The sequence below is a fragment of the Glandiceps talaboti genome, chromosome 16 (genome assembly GCF_964340395.1).
Source record: "Glandiceps talaboti chromosome 16, keGlaTala1.1, whole genome shotgun sequence".
Taxonomy (NCBI): Eukaryota; Metazoa; Hemichordata; class Enteropneusta; family Spengelidae; genus Glandiceps; species Glandiceps talaboti.
In genome coordinates this window covers 13,713,315-13,738,114 of record NC_135564.1, presented here as the reverse complement: position 1 = coordinate 13,738,114, position 24,800 = coordinate 13,713,315, and the positions used below count along the sequence as shown (strand labels likewise).

The window sequence follows — 24,800 nt, the reverse complement described above, 5'->3', positions numbered from 1 at the left end:
TTAATGGGGTGATATCATCAATCATGATGAACATGTCATATTAAGAGTAGAGAATTAGCAACGAATAAACAAAAGTTTAGTTTCAATACATTATTCATTTCCCTTTCTATTGTATGTAAATATATGCAAATGAGAAGGTGGGCCACAACCACAGGTGATTTGCATCATAGTTGCCGCACTTCCAAATAGAGAGAAAAAGCTGCACCTTGACCCAAACATATTTGTTTGTCATCAGCTGATATAGCATAGCAGACAGGGGCTAGGCTGTGTGACCGTGGATCGTCGCCTGATTTTATACAAAGAATGGAGGGCACAAGCTCACAGACTGTTGTTGTCGTCAATAGCGAAAAGCTAGAGCCAAAAACGAAAGGGCAATTTGGTTTTTCTAGGATGGAGATGCCAGACGGGAAAATAAGCAATGGAACCGCCGGAGACAAAGGTACAGTATATACAGTCAGCTGTTCAAAACATTAACCTTTGTGGTTTATCATATCGTCGTAACTCGAGTGTCTCTTAAAATAAATCCTTGTCGGACGATCATAAAAGATTAGATGGAATTTCTAACAGCACGTCTGTCTGCCGTTTTTTATGACTGAGTGCGATTAATGCAACTTTACATTGTATCAAAAAGTTGACAAACACAATTTCAAAACACGCAGATTTGTCGCTCGCCCCCGCTGTTTTATTTCTCTCATTTGTGAACGAATTTTCCGATAACAAATCATTCAATGTGATATTGCGTTGTAAAGACAACTTGTCTTAGTATGGGTTAAAAAAAAGGATAAAATTATGATAAGGTTAACCGTCAGTCTAGAGTTGATAAGTTGTTTACAACTTTCGTGCATCGCTGATAAGTATATTCATGCTGTATTTAAATATTGCGCTAGCTCTTTGTTCAGCGCTTTATACATTATTCATAGACCCGAGAACTGGTGAGAACGGGTTTGCTCCAGTACGATCAGACTGTATAACAAGGTCTATTTTTAATCGTGACTTTGCTATTTGAAAGTGCAAGTAATCAACTTACAAAATCACCGAAAATGTCTAGCCGTGAAGTCATGCTACGAAATAGCGCTGCAAAACATGGGTTATGATATCAATGAGTAACTTGAGTAACTTTTCCAGTGCACAATGTTACGTTGCCTTGTCCCAATACTGACATATTTCAAATCAATGCTTCAGTGTGGAAAATCTGATTTGGGTTGTAAAAATTATGATATAAATAATATGTAAAAAAACAAAACTTAAAATGGACAGACACAATTGCACAAGGACTATAATATCACAATCGATCACTTCTGAGTACGTGAATATTAATTAATCTATATGCAAATCACAACATATCACTTATATATCTGCAGTGTCTTACATAATAGCCTTGAAACATGCAACAAGAACCATAATGATATACTGTGTCTTACATAATGTTTTGTAATATTCTTTACCTGACATTTTTCATCAGTATTTTCATCACAATCTAAGGTTATTATGTAATGTACAGAGCACTTCTGTATTCTGTGCAACAGCTCCTGTGGCCTAGTTTACTGCTGCATTTTTCACTTATTGAAAATTTGTATGGTTGAAGAAAGTAGGCCTATGTCAAACAAAGCGAAACACCAAACAAAAGACATCTGTATCAACCAGTCGATAGCAAGTCTAACACCAATTCATTGATTTTTTTTATTTCAAGTTGGTTTTGCACTGATAAATATTCCAAGGAGTACATTTTCAATTAATAAGTAAAATTGTCAGTATGTACTAGCGTGGAAGTCGGTGATATTTCCATGGTACTAGCTTGAAAACTAGTTTAGCAATCACATTTCTCAAGTCACCACAGACTTTGAACTTACTCTAAATACACTTACAATTTACATGTACTTGAAATAATGATCAAGAATATTCCACCCCAACCCCCACCCCTGCCCCCACCCCCTACCATGACTGTTTATTTTACAATACAATATTTTCTGAATATTGTTTAAGTTCTGAGTTGGAGAGTAACTGACAAAGATACCTTGTTCATTAGCAGGAATATGTTATAAATAGTTTGCATATTTTGAAACTCTAGTCGTTTGTAAAGTGCCATATTGAATGATGCAGGCTTATATAACCTTATTGTTTTCAATGGGCCTTCTTCGTCTAGCTTCTAGGTCAGAGAACTCATAGAAATATGATAATTATAGCTTTGAAAAAGACCTGTTCTGTTCTGAGAATAAAAATTGCTATAATTTACTAAAATTATTGAAAATTTAATTTAGAGAGAAGTATGTAAATTCAATCTGGATCAACAAATGCTTTAGTGTAGGGCTGTTGATTTGGTACAAATTTGTTAGTACTGTATAATATATACATTTTGTTTCAACATTCAATCACATTTTTAAAGTAAATTAGTAACCACATGTAAGGTATAAATTTGATGTATTAATAAGTAAAATCATTTGGAGAAATAGAGCCTCATTTTACAAATCATCATCAAACTGGTAATGATATGTTATTGCCATGGTAATTAATTATTTATTACCGATTTGTCATTAGTTTAATTTCAACTTTGGAAATAACATTGAGGTGACAATTCTGTAACTATCATTAGACTAATTTGAAACACAGTGTGTGTTTTGACCTTCATATTACCAGCAGCTTATTAGATTAGATTTGATCTCTTTATTCATTTACCCAGGGACTTCTATAGACATGCATGTATACAGAGCAAAAAAAACAAGCACGAAAGAAAACAAGGCAAATAACAGCTGAAATTAAAGAGAGAGAAAAAGGAATTAAATTTCATTGACCTTGGAGAAATTATATATCTGGTTAATTTACCCTGGCATTTCTGCAGATATGCACTATATTATAACAAAGTGAAGGGAAAAAACAAATTAGCTAAGTATTGTGTATAAAAATGGAAAACAATACTTTAGGAAATGTCCTTCAACAATTTGTAAATTCACTTTATCTTCAAGAATGAGACAGAAAAGTCATTCAACTTAGGATTTTCTCAGGTCTATGCAAAGAACAGGAAAAAACAAGTAAATCTTCAATTGAAAATGTATGCATAAATTAGAAAATGATTTTGAACACGTAGAGAAAACAAGTTATTGGAGTCAATTCACTGACCTTCATCAGTTTAAATCAACTTGATCTCCAGGAATTAGAAATACAAGTCATTCACCCTAGAATTTTCTCAGTTAATAAAGTAATGGAAAAAAACAGATAAATCATAATTGAAAATAAAGTGGGAAATAATTTTAAACAATTTAGGAAGTGTAGAAAACAGTATAGACTATAGGAGTCAATGCAGTGTCCTTCAGTACATACTGTTTCCCATACGTGATTCATTCATGACTTGAAAGGAAGCTATTGCACTGTATTAAACTCTGAAAGATAAATTTGTAGAGGAAACTAGAAAACAATCACTTATCAAGGTTGTTTTGCGTGAATAGTTAGAGGAGAAAATGAACAAAGGTCAATAATCTGGTGTCAAGTGAGGAGAGAAATTTGCTGTCGTGATGCATTCTCGCAAATCTAGTCTGGATGCCAGCGTGGTTTTTTATAACTAAACCGCATGAGTGGAGGTAACGATAATGTATAGGAACTATACGCAAACCACAGCTGTTATTTCTTCCGCGACATTGTGAAATGTGAATGATACAAAAAGAAAGAGAATTCAAATGACAGAAAAGAAGGGTTCATTTAAAAGTCACCCATCGCTATAATGGCTGCCCGAGGCATGCTGGTTAAAGCTCTGCATGTGGTCAGAACTTGAAGTCCCAGAAATCAACCCGAAAAAAACAAAAGCATGAACGATTGAAAAGTGATATGTCCATGTATATCTACTCACACATTCTGTTTCAGGTGGCTCATAAACAGACATTATTTATGTGTTTGTGAGTGTTTGAAAGGAAATACTTCTTTCCAAGCCATTGTTTGTGGTTATAGACTCATAGAATCGTAAAAAGACTGAAGGACAAAGGTGGCTACTAAATCTCAGCCTACACGTATGTACCCACCTATTAGCTGCATCAGACATAAAAAAAAATTTGGGAAAGTACGCTAGATATAGTATTGTACTGCGTACAGTTACTTGCAAACTCAGATACGTCATGGTTAGAAATGGCCATTAGTTTCACAAAAACAAACACAAAGCAAGATGTGTCCCAGTATTTGAAAGAAAATACTTCTTCTCATACCAGTACCAGTGTATATGTAGACCTACAATGGGCAACATATAAGGTTACAACAGGTATTACCACAGCATACATTTTGTAAACTAATGCGTCAGCAGTAAAAAAAAGTGATGAGATTTTCAAACTTTACGTCATCGATAGAAATAGCTATGTTGTGCAGTGACTTTATATTTACTTGGGGTTTACCCAAGAATCAGGGATTTTTTGTGACTCATATAATCAAAATGGCCTTGTTGTTGACCAGAAAATTCATTTCTTTGCTAGCAACCTAGGAGTGCCAAACTGCCAAAACTAAGAAAATATGTTTGACAAAAACGTTGGGCCTTGTTAAAAATTCAATGATGTCGTAACCTTGGGAGGATGAAAAACGAGCACCCTTGGAAAAAGACAAGTGACATTGGAAAATGAACAGGTTCAGTTCAATTTAATAGAAAGTATACAAAGTGGAACGGATGCCATGTCTTTAATATAAAAGAGATCCTGCTCAATAGAAGTTATGCATTAGACAAGATTTTGTGGATTATTCCAAGGTTTTCTTAGGTGTGAGCAAATAAAGACATTTAACCAACCCATGGCTGTTACGATGGGTTCAGAAAGTGAGGCTCTACAACTTTAATTTATGCAGTAAACTGAGCACTAGTTAGCAGTTTGCCTAGCCTAAGAACCTGTAAACCTGAAGGACAGTTAGGATAGCGGAATAATGTAGTAGCTTACTTAGTCCTTCATGTCTACAGGTAGGGTATAGTTTTCTAGTCTAGAGGCTATTGGTGGCTTCAGTTTCCCTTCACCCCTAAAGCCATGGATATCATGTAGACAATGTGCCCTCTAAGCCAATTTGATGCACCACTGATGGACACAATTTCTAGTGACGTACCAAAATTTATAGTCTTTTCCTATCTCTTACTTACTATGTGGTGACTCACAAGAAATCCAGTTTTTATCATTTTGACTCACAACAACAAAATCTGGCTATCATTTAATAAAGGACACACTGGCTCTAGACCAGTAGTTTAATTTCTAGCCTGGAGACTTATGCAATCTGGCGTAACAAACTGGGTAGGAGAACAAGTCAAATAGCCAAGTCTTCTGGGCAAGTATTTTCAGTGCAGGAAAGAAAAGAATTCTAAAACATGACCGTTGACAAATGTATTTTTTATTTTTTATCCACATATCTTTATTGCTTCCTGTTTATTCTATCTATTTATAGCAGTGTTCATTTTGGAAACACATTGTCTGTGACAAATCACTGACATGTGTCTGTATGATAAATTGTGATGCTGATGATAAAACTGTACCTGCCACCATTGATAACAAGACCAACATCTGTATATATACAGTTATACTCCTTTCTGACTCTCCCCCATTGTTTCAACTGTGCTCTCAATTCCATCTAGCCAACACTTTTTCATTTAACAATGAAGCTTTATCCAAAAGTGTTCGATTATTTTCAGTTAATGGCCTCTGACTTGTAGAAAAATGGACAAAAAATGACAAGCAAATTACATTTGTTTCATCCAGATATATTTATCAACCTCTTACCCTAACTTTTTTTTGAAATTTTCTTATTTTCAGAGGACCATTCCATCAAAGTAATGATAGCTGTAGTACATCGAGAGCCGTCGGCATGTTCATGCTGCCCTTCATGTTGTCACCTTAAAGTACCATCAGACTGGAGTCAAGAAGTTAAAGAACTCATGAAACTAGCATGGCCCACTGTAAGTACTTGAAATCATCAATTTAGATGTCACATATTTAGGCTGTCATGTTGTCAATGTAAAGTTGGACAACCAACTAATAAGTTGTCTCAGACTGAAGTACCATCAAAATGGAGCAAAGTCAAACAAAAAAAAAATAGCACATCCCATGGCCACCCATCCACCACCCACCCCCTCCCCCATCTATCCCCTCCCCATCTACTCCTCATAAGTATGTCACAAATCAAATCAATCAACTCTTAAGTTGTCTGAGATCGACAGAGTGGAGCAAAAAATCTTACAATGAAAACTAGCACAGCCCATCCACCCAACCCCCAATCATCCCCCAACCCTCTACCCCTTCTAAGTATTTACCTCATTGTACACATTAGTAAAGGTGACTGTTTAAATAAAAAGATTTCAGAAAAAAAAATTACAGTTCTTGACTTGTTCAGTATTATTCACAAGTCTCGCCTAGTACTAAGTATTCTAATGGCAGGCACTGGCAATATGGCAGACTTCGTACTATTACTCAGTCTCACTGTCACAAAGGAAGGGTAGTTAGGATTGCAATTAGTTTGGTGCCTATATGCTATCCTGTAAATAATTGGAGAGACCTACAAATGTAAAGTGTCTTCAAATGATAGAGCTGAGAGACTTGGTTATTTGACTCGACTGTCGACTGACTTGATCATCAATATTCCGAACATCTTGACATTGTCAAGCGAGACAGCCAAGTCTCTCAGTCTGGGCTGCTTCAAGTGGACATGCTCCAATATACCTCAGTGAATGACACCTATTTACATAGCTGCACTTGCCCTATGACAGCATGTCAAGAAACTTCGTTGGCAACTGAAAAATTTGATTTACAGCTTGAAATTTCAGATGCCAGTTGAAGTTTAAGTAATGCCAAGCCAGGTTTACAAAGTTCAAATGAAAAATTTGTACTAGTAGTATGCATACAGATGACACCTTGCCTAGAATCCAGTTTTGTGGTGAATTTTGCTTTCATCATTCCCTTACCATGACTGGTCTTTTGTTGTAATGCCCATAAATGAAACCAGATCGGGGAATGGTGGTAGTAAAAAGCCCAACACAACTGCATTCTTGGATGGATGACACCACACACATTCAAAGCATTCATTTGGATACTGTCAAACAACTTTGATCGATAGAATGTGAAAAAAACGTGGTAAAGACATTAAAATACTAACCAGAAACCCAGCACTGTAATAACTTATCATCATCTCACTAGTAAATACAGAACCTGTTGTCATTGAATTCTTCAACGTTTTCAAATTCGGTTAGAAGTGCAATCATGAAGTCCAGCAATTGCAGACATCCCCCCCCCCTCCCTCCCCCACAAACAAATTTTGTTTATTGAGCTTTTGTGACAATGTACGATCATCTCTTAGGCAACTTCTATTTGGTAGCCAGCTAGGTCACCTTGTCTTTGTGTAGATGTGCATAACTCAACTTTGAATCCATGACACAGTTTGCCTTGCTCTGCTTACTCAGTAATACTAGCCGTCCAGGGGTTGGCTTACCTCACCTCACTGCCGTGATGAATAGACTCTACTGTGAAGCTAGCACTGCAACCATAAACACAATTTATTACCATACTTAATGTCAGACGTCAGCAAACATCAATGTCTATTAACCTACTTTTGGGCTGACCCCTAACTAGAATATAATGCTGGTAATTTGAAATCCACTTAGTGATGGAGCGAGTAACGGCAATTTGGTTTGTCAGAAACTGAATGTGATTTCAAATCTGATCAACAATTGGTGACAACAAGTAAAGAAAGTTTGACTAGGAACTCAAAAATGGGTTTTGATTAGTATATGAAAGATTTTCCTGACGTTATGTGGGTTTCAAATTTCAAATATGAATTTCAAAGTTATTATGCATGTATTAAATTAGATACTTTAGAGGAAATACTTTCTACGAGTACTAGTTTGTATGTACACAGTAAGGGGAGGGGGGGGGGGGGCTACTGCCCTTATTTGAGGTGTGTTTTCTAGCCCTTTGGTCTAAAATGGGGTCTGTGTTTTTTTCGTGGTGAAGTGTCTAAAATGGGGTCCACTTTGCATTATTTTTTATATTGCTTGGTCTAAAATGTGGTCCATTGTCCTTTACCAAATCATAACTGCCATTAATTGCCCCAAAATGTTGGCTTCTAAGGAAAATAGATTTTAGGTCTAAAACTTTCATCAGTTAAAAAACCTGTAATGGTCGAAAATGAGGTATTGATTTTTGGTCATATGATTCGGTATAGGACTAGACTACATTAGAACTACCCTGTATCAAACTTTTTAAAAGTTCATTGAGAGACCTTCAAAGCAACGATAGCCTCTACACTAATTAAGACAGAACTGACCAAATATTATCAGATCCCATTCATACTGACATGTTGCTCCCAAACTTTTGAACTGTTTGCCACTTGAGATCCTTCAAGCCTCCAGCCTTGATTGTTTCAAAACAGACCCTCAAACCACAAACAAAGCCTATGGTGTGATATAGGTGAGATATAGATTTGACTGGTTGACTAATTTAAAGTGTCCAGTGTCAACACCTTTTTAGACAACCCAGATTTGTATTTTGTCTATGTACGTTGTGTTTGTTCTCAGTCTACTCACAAGACTGGGAAATACCTCTGTTGATCCAAATTATAGATCTGAGTATTTATGTCAAATTATTGACATATTTGCTACAGACAAAATCAATATTAGAAGAAATCTATCATGTGTCAACACCTGATAAATCAAAATACAATGAGTTTGATGGGGGACTCTGATAAAAATAAGTTTGATGGGGACTCTGATTAAAATGAGTTTGATGGGGGACTCTGATAAAAATGAGTTTGATGGGGACTCTGATAAAAATGAGTTTGATGGGGACTCTGATAAAAATGAGTTTGATGGGGACTCTGATACAATGAGTTTGATGGGGACTCTGATAAAATTGAGTTTGATGGGGACTCTGATACAATGAGTTGGATGGGTACTCTGATAAAATTGAGTTTGATGGGGGACTCTGATACAATGAGTTTGATGGGGACTCTGATAAAAATGAGTTTGATGGGGACTCTGATAAAATTGAGTTTGATGGGGGACTCTGATACAATGAGTTTGATGGGGACTCTGATAAAAATGAGTTTGATGGGGACTCTGATAAAAATGAGTTTGATGGGGACTCTGATAAAAATGAGTTTGATGGGGACTCTGATTAAAATGGGTTTGGTGGGGACTCTGATAAAAATGAGATAAAAATGACATTATGTTTCAATGTAGAAATTTAACATTTTCATTTCCATCATATCTTTCAGATTGTGACTTTCTTGTTAATGATGGTACTGAGTATGGTCAGTGTGATTTTCTGTGGTCACCTTGGTAACAAGGAACTGGGAGCAGCAGGCATTGGTCAAGCTGTAAGTACATATATATAGACAGTATATTTGAGTGTGATTGATTACTGCAAAAAAATAACAACCCAAAAACCACAACACAGGTATGAAAGTTCATAATGATATGTACAAATATTGGTAGACTAGACTCAGTATTACTATGGAATGATGGGAGCAAAGTAAACATTTCAACATAATAAATTGTATACCACATGATCAGAAAATGATAATATTCAATCTGTGTGAACTTGGAACTTAGAAACAAGGAGCACTGAATTCCATTCATTTCTTGGTGGTTCTGATTGATTTCTGGACACTTCTAATTTGTTATTTCCATCTACCATACATTCCATTTTGATTCCATGTTTGTGTCAAGTTTGAACAAATGTGCTTGGACATGAAAATTAGAAGCATTTCTAAAAGTGTCTACTCAACAAATATCTTACTCCAATTCTTCTCCTAAGTGACAGAATTGACAAATTTTAACACAATTTTCAGTAATAAGGAACTCTTTCATGTTGTTAGTTTCGGAAATGAGTGACTGTTTTGTGTTGTTCGTTTTGGATGACTGACTATTTTTATGTCGTTTCTTTCAGATGGTATCAATACTTGGTACATGTATGGGGCATGGAATGGCTACAGCCTGTGATACACTCTTCTCACAGGTAACAATATACAGTTTATGTTTATATAAAAGTTCATGTGTAACTGACAATCTAGCCAACATCGGTACTACTGTCATTCCAATGATTGTTGATATTTGTTTATCTGAGATTAAACTTTACAGCAAACTAAAACTTTTAATTTTACAGGACACTCAGACAGCTTATGAAATTTTCAGTATCAACTGCCTGTCTTACATTTCCTTTCATGTGACTACTAAAGAAAGCTATTTCAAATTAAGATCAAATCGTATGATCTGTGACTCAGTCTGCAATTGTTGTTTTTTCAATCATGTTGATAGACAAGCTAGCTAGGCCAAGTACAGAAGGATATATAAAGATCAACTTGTTTACTGACAGGGTCTCTGTCTCAATCCACAATTATCGTCATTGACAACAAGTCAGTGTAGACAGGCTAAGTACTGATATATATAATAAAGTAATCCTTATTGACGTACACAATGGTCAGATCAAATTATTCAAAATTATGTTGTACAGCTGTCTGAACTTTCCTTTGGTGTCACACTCTAAAAGCCCGCATCTAGTGAATTAACACACAGGTCCTGAAATCACTTTAAATTCTAAAGAGCAGCCTTTATGTACTAAAACGTATCTCTCCATGGACACCCTCATTTTGTTCCTAAAACTTTAGTAAGGTTAGGCAGCAGAATGGAAATAGCTTGAAAAGGAATAAATAAATGCACAAAAAAACAAAAAAGTATACAAGAACAAAATCTCCTCCTTCAGAAAGAGATGTGCATCTCGATCCACACAGAAAAACGTTCACGGGTCTTTGAAACAATGTCACTAATAAAATCCATGGAGAAACAGTGATTACAAAATGGTGATACTGACACTGTTAAAGTAGGAGGTATTGATAATTTTTGTATGAGAGAAAAATGACAAAAGAATTGTACCAGCATAGATGATTATGTGTAAACTGATACAGCATGATATCAGGCATTTGTCTTGATGCTAATTACTGTGGTATTGAATTATGATTTGATACAGAATATCACTAGACTGACTAGCAGGCATTTGTAGCTGACAAAAACAAGTTGAGTAGTTACATTTCTACAGTTTAGACAGTAAATAGAAATGTGTGTGTGCAACGACAAAAATAACTGACGGAAAAAAATTGCAAATTTGATTTGTACCAGCAAAGTTAACTGACAACTAGCATACATTTGTAGTCAACATAAATAAGATGAACAGTTCCTATTGTTGAGTTGGTAGAATAAATAGGATGTTTGTGTACTAAAAGATTTTACATCAAACATTGTCCTTGTGGTTATGTTAGAGCCTTATAACTAACAAAAACTGCAAAGATTTGTAGGAGCACAGAAAATTGATAAGCATACATTATTAAAATTGTAGCTGACATAAACATCAAGTTGAACAGTACAGTCGAGTAGGTATAGGTAGGTAGATGTCTGTGAGTCACAGTGACACAGTACTGCAACAAAAGATTTTACATTTAGTGTTGTTTCTGTGGCCATGAGTCTTATAAATTATAGGTACAGAATTAATTATGCTATCAACAACAAGTTGAAGTGTTGCTATAATTGAGTATAGGTAGGATAAAATGGAATATTTCTGAACTACAAAAGGTTTTACATCACTTTGTGACCATGAGTCTTATAAACTATAGCTACAAAAATTAATTATGCTATCAACAACAAGTTGGACTGTTCCTGCAGTTGAGTAAATATTGTGCTAACACAACAAAAGGTTTTACAACCCAGTATTGTCTTTTGTAGCCAGTCTTGTATAACAGTTATAGTACCTTTAATCTCTCTATAGTCACAATGGATTACATAATATCCTACTGTATACATCTTTTCAAAAAGATGGGAGTTTAAATGCCCTTGCAGACCCTCAGCCCCGTCATTGAATCTTTTCTATTGTTTCTTTACAGACGTTTGGTAGTAAAAACAAGAAACGAGTGGGTTTGATTCTCCAGCAAGGTCTGATCATTCTTGGTTTATTGGTGTTTCCAGTCTGGGGAATTCTACTCAATGCCGAATATATGCTGTTTAACTTTGGTATCGATCTTGTTATTGTCAGGTAAGGGAATACCAGTTGGTTTATGAATTATTAATATTGATAGAGTGGGCTGACTTGCCTCATTTGAATATCAAGGCAGCTATAAACCAGGCACGAAGAAACAGTTGACTTTAGTTGTCACAGTCAGTTTGCGTTAGGATATAGAGAGCAAATCCCCAGTTTCTAAATTTTATTTCACCCAAATGGAAACTTTCAGAAAATGGACAAGCTAAAATTGATCCTGCATTTAATTTTGGTCGATAGCACAACTTTTGTGACTGCTTTTAAAAAAAACGTTTGCCTGTTTACTTGCATACTTGCTTGTAAAGTTTCCTTGCTTTTGCGTACAGGATTTGTAAGGCTAAATCCAGACAACTTTTTTATCCAGGGTTTCACAGTTTTGTTGACATAGATAATCACACAACATGGCACCAATAGAACAGACAGAGAAAAACAAGTCACTCAGGGCCGGTGATCATTTACATATGAATATCTCAATTTGCATATGAATAGGTTGATTTGAATAACAAATCACCAACTGTAAGGAGAGTCACGTTTCATGGTATGACCCATTTGTACATGTTGACATAAAGTATGAGTAATCGTTTCTGATCCTTTGTGAAAAACACCCAGCATATTTCATCGACATGGTGCATAGCTAAATGTATTATTAAATCGATGACAAAAAAAAAGTGGCGTGATGTCTGTTTTCAATACAAAAACATTCTTCTGGATAAAGATGTTGAGATTTGAAAACTTCTAGAAACTGTCTATTGAAAAAATTGAATTATGTCTCATACAGATTTCGCAATGTGATGTCATAAATTGAAAGTAAAAGATTCTGTCTTTATTGTCCCTAGAACTTAAGTATTATCCAAGCTTTTTCAACTATTCTGGGATAAAAAGTGGAAAAGAACTCTCAAGGGAAACCATAGACAAATGGTGGAGAGAAACTCGGGAACCAACTTTTATTTTGATGAAAATTTTCGTTATCCTACCTGTAGACTTAAACGACTAAATGCTACTACACTATTTCAGCTATCCCTAACTGCCATTTTGATTTTTTCGAATTTTTGCCCAGAATGGAAATTTTTTTAAAACTCTAATGAAAACTTGTTATACATTTGTTTGTTTTTGTCGATGTTTGATGTACAACTGCAGATTAAATCTGTGAATCCACTACACTTGTTCAAAATAGTGAACTGAGTGTAGTGGAGGCACTGATATTTAGCCAGTAGTACATGCAGTAAACAGGATGATACAAAACAGGCTAGGGAACATAACTTATTGTATATATCCAGTGTACTTTATAAAGCTTGCCAAGGAATGTCCTTGTTGTTGTTCTGTTACATTTGACAGTTAACTTACACTATGTGTGTTTTTCTATTTAAATCAGGAATGCTGGAATCTACATCAAGTGTCTGCTAGCTGGAATCCCAGTAAGTCCAAAGTACTAGTATTTCATTGTCAAATGTAAACCAATTTAGACAATTAATGTTGTTTGCATGACTGTATGTACACAGCTCTTTGCTACTTACTTATGTAACACCTACTAGTAGCTGCATATACACAGTGTAAATACATAGAAATGAGTTGTGAAAGCTTTCACTGTAGTACATTTTACTACTACTAGGATAATTTTGTCAGTGTTCAATGAGCCTAACTTGCATTCTAGCTTGCATGTACATGTTGCTGGATCTTTAACTACGCTCTACATTATTCATAGTGAATGAGTGTAGTGGAGTCACAAAATGAGTGTAATGGAGTCACAGAATTAGTGTAACAGAGTCACAGAAGTAGTGCAGTAAAGTCACAGAATGAGTGTATTAGTGTAATTATGGAGAATGAGTGTAGCTATATCACCGAGAACGAAGGTAGTGGAGTCACACTGATAATGAGTGTTGTGGAGTCACAGAGAATGCAGTATCGTTATTTTGCAGGCCAACAGGCTGAACTGCAGGTCGTAGCTGTGTCACCAAGAACGAGTGTAGTTGAGTTAGAGAATGAGTGTAGTTGTGTCACCAAGAATGAGTGTAGTGGAGTCACAGAGAGTGAGTGTAGCCGTGTCACCCAAAACGAGGGTTGTGGAGTCACACACAAGTTTAGAGGAATCACAAATCCAGTGCATATAGACAGACTATTAAATCTACATGCACACACAAGATGAGATATTCAGTTGACTGCTTTATATATCTTTTTCAAAATAAAACCATTTTGGAAATGAAACACACTAATACTGGTAGTCATGGAATACCGGAGCCTCTTTATTGCAAACTTTTGTTTTAGTGAACATTTTGTTATTACAAACTATTTCATGTTTCCTAATGAGTTCATTTATGCAGTATCGTTACTTGAAGGCCACCATACCTCATCAATGTGATGTTGCTAATTAAAATTGATTGTCTCCTTGGAAAGATTATTTCCACTGGGTGTACAACGTTACTATAAAGATAAAATAAATACAGCCATAAAAAGTTTAAAGGACAAAAAAACTGAAAACATTCATGTATTCAGGCTGAGACATACAGTTCACAATGAAATCTTTGTTGTGCAAGCTTTATAGCATGCTGAGGTACTTCAGATTAGGATTAAAATCTAGATGTAAAAACTGGTTGTTTGGCAAAGGTATAGAAAAAGTTAGTCCAGCGCAAAATGAATGATCCCATGTAATCCTTATTGAGATAATACTAATGTGATGACCTGGGATTGAAACATGGGCCTTTAAAGCCAGGGTTTCAATCCTAGGGTCTGGCATGATATGTGTTATCATTGGAGCCATTGAGATTACATAGGATTATTCACTTGCAACTTTTCATCTCTACCTTTGCCAGACAACTGTGTTTAATAGCTAACACCTGAATTTGACTCCTAATTTGAATCTGATTGGTTGTATAGAATGGAGTCTTATTTGCATAGAATAATCAACCATCTGTGCTAGATTAGTACATGTTGATCTAAAAGCTTAGTGAATAATTCTTTACATTCGAGAAACCTGTTACAAATTAAATATTGAACCATTGTATTGGGATGAACAAACATCTTCTGATGATATTGTGTGAGGGCGCCCTTTATACTTCATAGTGTCACCGAGCAACACTCATCAGTATGAGAGGCTGAGTTTATGACACTTTTCAGCATACTTATATGTGTAAGGTATTACAATACTCTTTTGAAGGAGAGTTATATGTAGTGTATTAAAGAGATACTGTAAGGGCAAGTCTTGTGGTAACTTGTAATAGCTCTACTAGAGATGAACTTCATAAAATTCCACTTTTAAGTAAAGCACTAATAAGTTGTCATGGCAACCATACTTGTATATATCATTGCATTAATTTAATGGCTTTGGTATATAATGTTATAATCATTCTTATTCTTGTATTGGTTCTCAAACATCTGGGAATTTAGTAAATACAACATAACATTTCAACACAGGGAAACTTTGCTTAAAAATTTAGTTCATAATTAATTCAATCATTATCTTGTACCAAAATCATAGGCAAAACTTGCTAATAATGTCATGTTCTTGTTACGTTGGTTACAGGCCATCTTCCTGTTTGCCATCTTTTCCAAGTACCTCCTGAGTCAAAGTATCGTACTGCCCATCGTTGTCATAGCAGCCATTGTCAATGTCATCAACGTACCACTGCATTATGTTCTCGTGTTTCCACTTCATCAAGGCCTAAGGTATGTTTACAATGTATATTTGAAATATTTCATTCCTGAGTTAATATTTGTAGTAGTTTAGTGCAAGACAGCTGGAATTCTGTAAACTTGGAAATTTTTTGCTAAATTTTTGCTTATTTTGCTGGACAAAAAAGTGCAAAAATAAGTAGAAACTAAAATGTCTTCTTGGTACATGAACACAATGTACCAGTCTGGTAATTAGTGAAAATTTGTTTTTGACTGTAAGATTGCAAAATTTCTAGTGTTTTTTAAGTTTACAGTATCTGTAGTATCTGTTTCTTACTGACACTTCTTTCTTTGAGGAAAGATTTGCCTCAAGTGAAAATTTAAACCCCAAAGTTTGAGTCCCATGGTCTTGGATTAGTTCTGTCCAATAAGCAGTGTCGTAAGGATTAAATAGAATTGTTATTTCGTTGGGACCAACTTTTGTAGCTTTGCTAGAAAACTGTTTTTCACTGATATCAAAATTTTCATCATAATCCGACTGTTGCATTTAAAGGCCAGGGATTCAATCCCATGATTTCACATTAGTGTTATCTTATCAATGGTATGCAAGGATTACATAGGGCTAATTATTCTTTTGATCAGGACCAACATTTATTTCGATCTACCAGACAACTGTTTTTCATCCCCAAATTTTGATTGTAAACCGACATTGAATTTTAAGTATTTAGAATTTACAGATTAAATAGGGCCATTCTGACCAACTTTTTCTAAAACTCTGCCTAATAATAGTTTTTCCAATCCTAAACGATCATTTGCAGTTACATTTTCATGATCTATGCAGTATTTTATAAAATTTTGATTTTCTGTATCGCCATCAGAGGTGCAGCCATAGCCCAGACAATATCTCAATGGTTACAAACATTGGCCTTGATCATCTACATTTGGCTGAGAAAACTTCATCACCCGACATGGCCAGGTTAGTTATTTACATAATATCATAATGAACTCAAAATTGTTGTTATGTTATTATTATCATCAGTGAATTGTACAGAAAAAGTTTATAACAGATTTATTGAGATCATACATATAAGAAACATTTCAAATAGCTAGGTTGGTTAGTTTGAAATTAAAAATTAACAACTTCTGGAAAGATGTTTGACTTCTGTATATTTATTTTGCATGTTATGTTATCAAGATTAGACTGTGAAATATAATCCAAATTTGTCCAGTAGTGGAGGAGGTTAAAAGTCAACTTTGGTGAGAATTAATGATTAAAAATCAAATTTGTTTAGCACTGAAAGGTTAAAGGTCAATTTTGTCAGGTTATGTAGAGGTTAAAGGTCAAATGTGTCTGGACAGTCAGGGTTAAATGTCATATTGTCTGGTTCTGACTGTTAACGGCTATAGAGGATGTGACAAGCTAATGAAGGTAAAATCACATTTCTGATGAGATGTATATACATTTATTTATAATAGGATGGAGCTTCTACTGTTTAAAAGACTGGGGAATGTTTACACGTCTTGGTGTGGCTGGTATCTTTATGGTCAGTGTGGAATGGTGGGCCTTAGAGATCGGAGCCGTACTGACTGGTAAGGGCTGATAGCTTGTACTTCTGGCAGTTACTTCAGGAACTATACACTGCTGCCAAAAGGATGTCGACCAGAAAAAATTAACCAAGACTTTGATGTGATATTTAACGGATTTACACAATTTTATATTAAATTTCATCACTATCAACGTTAGATTTGAAATCAAAACCACTATTAATTTTGATAAGAATAAAATAAGTAATTGATAACAAGTTTAATCCTAGAACAATATTGTCAATCAAATTGGAAATTTATATATCAAATGTTCTATGTTTTCTCTCTAAATAGGTGCTGCCGCATCAATCCAGTTAGATGCCCAGGCTATCTTGTATCAATTGGTGATTATAACATTCATGGTAAGTTAAGTTTGCTTGTGCTATCTTACCATTTATGGAGGGTCGGGGTGAGGGGTGGGGAGGTGGGGAGGTGGGGGGTTGATGGAATTTTAACTATAGTATATAAAATTTATGTACATGCAGTCATTTTACACTCCATGCATAAAACTTGAAATTGAAAAAGTATACTTGTGTGGAATTAGTATATTTTAAGTTTATATTTTACCATTCCATTTTGGTAAGGGATTTCTCAAATTCAACATGTGAAACTAAAACAAGGCGGCAAATAGCTACCTAGTAATATGGTAATTAAGATTTCCAAGTTCATTGTCAGTATGTAAATCAACTATTATTCCCTTCTGAATAATTTTGGTGACAAGTGACCGTAGATTTAGTCGATGAAGGCTGAGAGATTTGGTTGAAATATTCAAACAAAAAAATTTGTTCTGAGTCTGGAATTGATATTGACTTGTGATCTTTGTTGTTGTTTAGTATCCATTTGGTATGGGTGTAGCAGCCAGTGTAAGAGTTGGTAATGCCTTAGGAGGTGGTGACAAGGACAAAGCCAAGAACACAGCCAAAGTAGCCATAGTCTGTACATGTAAGTATATCTAATATATGTATTCAGAAGAGTTATCAACTACAATTGTTTTGTTTGTTTGTTTGTTTGTTTGTTTGTTTGTTTGTTTGTTGAATGAAACTCTACATAATTGTCTAAATAGTGACAACACAGATAGTCTGGTTTTTGAATCTCTTGGAGTGAAGAGAGATGTTGAGATTTGAAGCTACAGATAGCATCTAGACTACAACACACACTGTAGGATAGCTGTATAATTACTGTGTTAAAACCAAAACTGTTGTTGATGGTTACCGTGGCAGCAAGCTGTGCATGTCTTGTACTAGCAGTGTTTTTACTAAAGGTTGGGAACCACTTGCATGGGAACAGAGGGGGGAAGGCTAGTAAAACTTGCACAGATTTCAATATCATAATTTTGCGTGAAAACCCTGATAAAACACCTTGAGATGTTAGATTTTACGTATTTTACGTAACACAATACTGAATAGTATTTGAGTTCAATGATTGTTGCAGTCTGGTTAATAGTGATTGTTGTTTCTGGTTTGTAGGGATTGGTGCAGCAGCCAGTGCAGTAATAATCCTGTCACTGAAGTCTCTCCTTGGCAAGGCTTTTACTAATGATCAGTAAGTGTTTTGTATTAACAATATCAGTATTTGTGTATGGTTGTGGTGGTGGTGGTGGTGGTGGTGGTGTATGGTGATGGGTGGTGGTGGTGTCATGATGGTGGTAGGGTACATTGTGTGGGCATGAATGTTGGAGTGAGTGCATAATTGTGTGAGGGGGTGGCATTGTGTGTTAGGGGATGTTGTGTTGTGTGTGAATGTTACTATGTGTGTTTGTGTTGTAGGTTTATTATGGATTAATTTGTATGTCAGTACATGTGGGTGTGTGTGCACAGGTCACATTAGCCAATTCTAGTGCATTCAATGTGACGTAAATAACAGGACCCCCACCCCCACCCCACCCCCTAGCTAATTCCATAAATCACATCATATGTAATCTAATACAATTATGGATAACTATAACTAAATATATAAATACATCAAATTATAGTCATTACATATTTCATAGCTATACAAAATTATGAAATTTGTAGTATATATAAATATTCATATTAATGGTTCTCATCTTGTTTTTTCTTCTCTATAGAACTATTGTAGACCTAGTATCCAGTGCATTACCCATAGTAGCACTGTTCCAGTTCTTTGATTCATCTGCTGTAAGTATTATCTCAAATTTCAAATATTTTTTCTCACTTTCATTGACATTTTACCAACAAAAAATACTGCTGTATTGAAAGAAAAGTGGAGTTACTATTTGTTTTTTTACATAACTATGCAATCGCTACAGTTTTGTCAGAAAATATAAAGTAGTAGTATTGCTAAGATGATAATGAAAACAATCTGTAATTCTAATTGTCATGTAAAAAAAATGTTTGAAAATGATGATCTCAACCTCAAAAGGTTCCAAAAATGTTGACAAACTTTCACCTGTTACCAAGTGTATTAATGCATAGCATCCTCAGGTAAGCAAAGAATTTACTGAGTATTTAGTGTAAAAATTCTTAATCCCCTTTATACCAGAGGGGCTTTTTATTTAAATAAAATAATAATAAAAGTTAAACACTACAGGGTAGCATTCATAATAGCGATATACAGTTACTGTAACATATTCCATGTTTTCTGTCATTCCAGGCATGTTGCAGTGGTATAATGAGAGGCTGTGGATTACAACGTCTTGGTGCTTTCCTTGATGCAGTGGGTTATTACTTCCTAGGTTTACCGATTGGTATTGTCTTAATATTTGTTGCACACATGGGAGTCCACGGTAAGTTAATTCACTTGTCAATTGTGTAATGTGTATTATTAGAATAGAAATCATCCTACCTGCAACACCTAATTTCCACAGTTGTTATTGTATCATGTGATTAGTAGCCGTTTTAACGTCTGTACGCATCGAGTATAGCGTACCCCACTCCGTCTCCAAACCTATTCTGTGTTTAGTGTCTTTATTCTACTTATGGCCATGGTAGGGTATCTCTGCACATCATAGTAGGGTGTCTCTGTTGTGTCTCAGCTGACTGTTATGTTGGCTACACTGTATTAACAAGGCTCTGTTATCAATTAAACTCTGGGACACTGTGTACAGACAGTTACTGTTATTTTTATCTGTTACCATGACAACTATGGTAATTAGGTTTGTAGGTAGGAAGATTTCTATTGTAATTTATTGTCCACTAAACCATACTGGACTGTAAGACTCGACTAGAGAGTATGGATTTTGGTTACTGAGTTAGGGGGTTTACTGAGTTAGGGAGTTGATTGAGTTAGGGAAGTTTATTGAGTTTAGGGGGTTTATTGAGTTAGGGGGTTTACTGAGTTAGGGGTATTGTGTTGAATATCAAATTGCAAATATTGTTACACACAAGTCAAGCAAATTCATTTACATATGCAAATTGTTAGAATATCAATTTATGCAAATTAATAGAACATTAAGTTCTGAATTTGGACATTTTATATTATAACCAGTCTGTCGTGAATTTCATGGAATTTAATTCTGAGAGTACATGTTTTGTATTTGTTTTAGGTCTGTGGTGGGGATATACTGCAGCAGGTGTGCTACATGGTATAATTTTTCTGATAGCTTTGTGTCGAACTGACTGGAGCAAACTCGAAACAAAGGTATGTAGTTGTGATTGTCGTTGTAGTGAATTTATAAAAAATTGTTAATATAAATGTCTACCATGTTTTTGACCAAAAAGGGAGAGGACAAAAAGAAAGAGGAAAAAACAGTCTCATCATGTACATATTTGGAATATACCTGACCATATTTGGAATACACATGACCATATTTGGAGTGCACTTGCCCATATTTGGATTATGTGACACCTGACTACTTTAGGTCGATCTTGCCATATTGGAATATGTCTGACCATATTTGGTACCATTCTAACCATATTTGGTAATTTTTTTTTGATGACAGGCTGCAATACGAGCAGGCACGGTACCCAAGAGTAAATACAGAGCTGTACACAACCCTAGTGGAAGCAAAACTTCCAACAAAATTGTTGTCAACATGACGTACAATCCTAAACACGAAGAATCAGATGACAAAGACAGGCTCGCTGAAGACGAAGAAGATTTGTTGAAAGATAACGAGGAGGAGATACCGCCAGCAGAAACCAGTCAACCCTTTCATTTATCAGCATCACTTATTTGCCGGAGGGTGACCGTTGCACTGTTAGCAGTCGGGTTGTTCGTTTTCGGTATCGTTGGTAGCAATCTCTTGGTGGTGCCGTATGGAGATCTAATCATGGTAACATCCGGCCCTCTCAACACAACTGTGTTGTCTAACATCATCACTGCATTGCCGACAGCATTGCCGAATATTTCTTAACAATCAGCAAATGTAACCAGCTTGTGAAAGTTTCACGCGAAAAATTGCTTGAACTAAACTTTTTACAACGCAACTAGACTAAGAAGAAGACATAAGAAAAGCACTGCCAGAGGATGTCTTCCTTGAGTCTACAAGTGTGATTGCATGGGTTGCTATGGTTACTATGTATACTGTACTACCAGGGAGGTTGCTATAGTTACTATACACAATAATACCAGATGTGGTTGCTATAGTTACTACGGTTGCTACTCTATGTCCAAGAAAAGGTTGTTGGAGTAATTGAAAGCTCATAAAAAAGGACTTCAAGGCAACTGTTTGTATAATAATTATTTTGATGGGAGAACTTACTCGCACTAAAACATACAGGTAAACCTGTCTCTACTGTACAGTAAATATTAAGAAAAAACAAAACACTGACAAGATATCGAATATCTACATCATAATATAGATATATAACTAGGTTGGTAATTAAGGCCCCAGTAGCTGTGACTCTTCTTTTTTTCCGTTGATTTTTTCCTCTTGCAAAATACACCAAAGTTTTATTACAAACAGTTCTATTCTCTCTTCTTTTTTTAAAATTTCATTTAGAAAAATGATAATAAATGAAATAAAAAAAAAAAAAAAAAAGAAAATCAAAAACAAAATTAAATATTTTTTTGAATTTGTTGAAAATTACCTGTATACTATTACTAGTCATTACATTAAGTTAATGTTTCTGTGTAATCAGTACAAATAATTATTCTGGACGATTTTTTTTTGTCGATGAATTATAGATTTTTGAGGTACTCTATAGAGCATTTGTTATCTTAGACAATAGTAAATACCTCAGGATATGTATTTAACAGGTGACTATGCAGCTAAGTATATACAGTCACCAGTCAAAGTACATAGCCATGTATGATAACATATACTTGTACATTGTAATTCAGGACTCAAATAAAAACAAAAGTATAAATTAGAGACATAATGAGGGTGCAATATACATTACAGCTACACAGGTCACAAATAACAAATTCAGTTACAACTACTGAGGCTTTGATATATTATTAGAAGTACTGATGCATATATTAAAATAACTACAATTTATATCTTGGGATTTTCATGACTATTTGTCAGAAATAAAGGTAATTTCTTGAGTGCTGTGACATAATTATGTTCTGCTTGTAAATATTCTATTTCAACTTTTATATTTATATATTGATTCTTATTATTATCATCACCATAAAATTTCACCCTGATCTAAGTTACTGATAAAAAAAAAAATGACATCACACATAGTATGGGTGACAGAAGTGAGATTTTTGGATAGTCAAGATTATGTAACAAATTAAAAAACAAAAAAACATAAGTGCATTTTTACTTACAAACATCACCAAAGTTATTTTGGATCACTTTTGAACTTTGGCCAGTATTGTGAACTTTAACTTGTCTTGTGAACTTTGACCTGTCTTGTGAACTTTGAACTTTGACTAGTATGGCTGATAAAATGGAGCAAAGATGTGTTTAAAAACTGTACAGTGTGTGTCATCGACTCATGAAAGTTTTATTACATAATATTGTGTTCAATTCTTACATTTGCAATGAACTATATTAATATTAACAATATGAACCACAGAATAAGAAAAATGGGCCCTCTCATCTCGGCATATTTAAGAGTGGGTCCTTTTTCCATGCCATTTCTTGTGTATTTCATCTCGTCCACATATTTTTGAGTTTTCAATTTTGCTTCTTACATTTATGAAGTCAGACTGAAGATACAACAGTTACATTTATTAAAACGTAACACAGGGTAACACTTCAAATTAGAATTCAGTTCATGTTTCGTATATTCCAAAAGAATACTAATTTGCACGCCACGCATCTAACAGAATGGATTCATATTGCAATTTCTTATTCATACTCACAAGAATCCAAATATTCATACTGCATTTTCTTATTCACGCACAAGAATCCAAATATTCATATTGTGTATTCCTATTCACTCACAAGAATCCAAATATTCATATTGTGTATTCTTATTCACTCACAAGAATCTAAATATTCATATTGTGTATTCTTATTCACTCAAAAGAATCCAAATATTCATAGTGTGTATTCTTATTCACATTACAAGAATCCAAAGTCAGTCACTCATTGAGTTAAACATTGTATATTTTGATATTAAAGCATTTCAACAGCCAGTATTTTATACACCTACGCAATCGACGATGACTATGACACTCTGATATGTAGATGTATTTTCAATTTCAAATGGCAGTTTGGTAAGTTAAGTTAGCATGATTAATTCCATGTGGGTTTCGGTTTGGAAAGGGACTACATCAACACTAGAAATCCAAGTGTCAATTTTATTAACTTTTAATCCATGTTTCTAGCTATTTATAAACCTGCAGTAATTTCATGTATTGCTATGAATCATACTTGCCTGAACAGTAGTCTAATATTAAATTGATTGTTTTAGTCTGTTTTTTCTACTTTGAATGACGACTTCCTAGAAAGTAGTTGCAACTTTACAGTGTTTGTCTATTTTCTACTTTTCAGAACGAGTCTCTAGAAATTCCGTAATAACATTTAACACTCTTTTTCTATTCTCTAGAAAGTCTGTAAATACATTTTACAGTATTTAGTCTTTTCTCTATTCTCTAGATAGTATAGTACAGTTACATTTTTACAGTGTCTTTTGGTCTGTTTTCTACTTTTTCATTAATAACTTATTTGCCACAACTAGAGGAACAACCATATTGGCACTTGGGAATTGCTTGATGTGTACTAACACTACCTCAGTGTTATTTTGCCATGTTTTGTTTTTGTTTTTCTACATTGTTCTTTACAAGTCTCAAATTAACATGACCAGAACAACTCAATACCTTCAGTCTATAACTTATGTAGCATGTTCATATTTTACCTTCAAGTTTTGTAGTTGTTTTATGTACAATTGGCAAGCATGTTTTCCATAGCAACAGCCAACTATAATCTTTTCTATAGCAACAGCTGACTATAGGTTTTCCTTAGCAACAGCCAACTATATTTTTGTTCATAGCAACAGCCGACTTTTCAAACTTTATTTGATAACAGCTGGCACTCCATCATTTGTTAATTTCAGCATTTACATTTATTGTTTTAACGTCATCAGTTACTTTATTTTGTTACAATTGAGTTCTTCTGTAGTGTTTTTACCAGCTACGTATACTTGTCAATAAATACTAGGGATTGTATAGCACCCTCTTGAGTTGAAAACAACAAATGCCTTTGTCTTTATTAATTAATCCACTTTTTCAATA

General features: G+C 34.7%; 1 protein-coding gene across 1 annotated transcript; it reads left to right on the top strand.

The window, feature by feature from the left end:
* Window positions 1–237: 237 nt before the first annotated feature.
* Window positions 238–24,800, top strand: LOC144447491 (multidrug and toxin extrusion protein 1-like). The gene is made up of 16 exons (XM_078137531.1): window positions 238–439; window positions 5,757–5,899; window positions 9,208–9,309; window positions 9,882–9,950; window positions 11,866–12,014; window positions 13,390–13,432; window positions 15,535–15,677; window positions 16,502–16,599; window positions 17,100–17,213; window positions 17,502–17,569; window positions 18,041–18,149; window positions 18,674–18,749; window positions 19,276–19,345; window positions 19,821–19,953; window positions 20,713–20,807; window positions 21,109–24,800. Exons 1-16 carry the CDS (start codon window positions 304–306, stop codon window positions 21,520–21,522), a joined length of 1,962 nt encoding a protein of 653 aa, XP_077993657.1. The 5' UTR covers window positions 238–303; the 3' UTR covers window positions 21,523–24,800.

Bases quoted from the DNA above. Each gene is read 5' to 3' on its own strand.
- LOC144447491 (XM_078137531.1), top strand. From the start codon at position 304: ATGGAGGGCACAAGCTCACAGACTGTTGTTGTCGTCAATAGCGAAAAG. The intron at 9,310-9,881 runs GTAAGTACATAT...CGTTTCTTTCAG, and splicing joins CAGCAGGCATTGGTCAAGCT to ATGGTATCAATACTTGGTAC. The intron at 19,954-20,712 runs GTAAGTTAATTC...TATTTGTTTTAG, and splicing joins TGCACACATGGGAGTCCACG to GTCTGTGGTGGGGATATACT.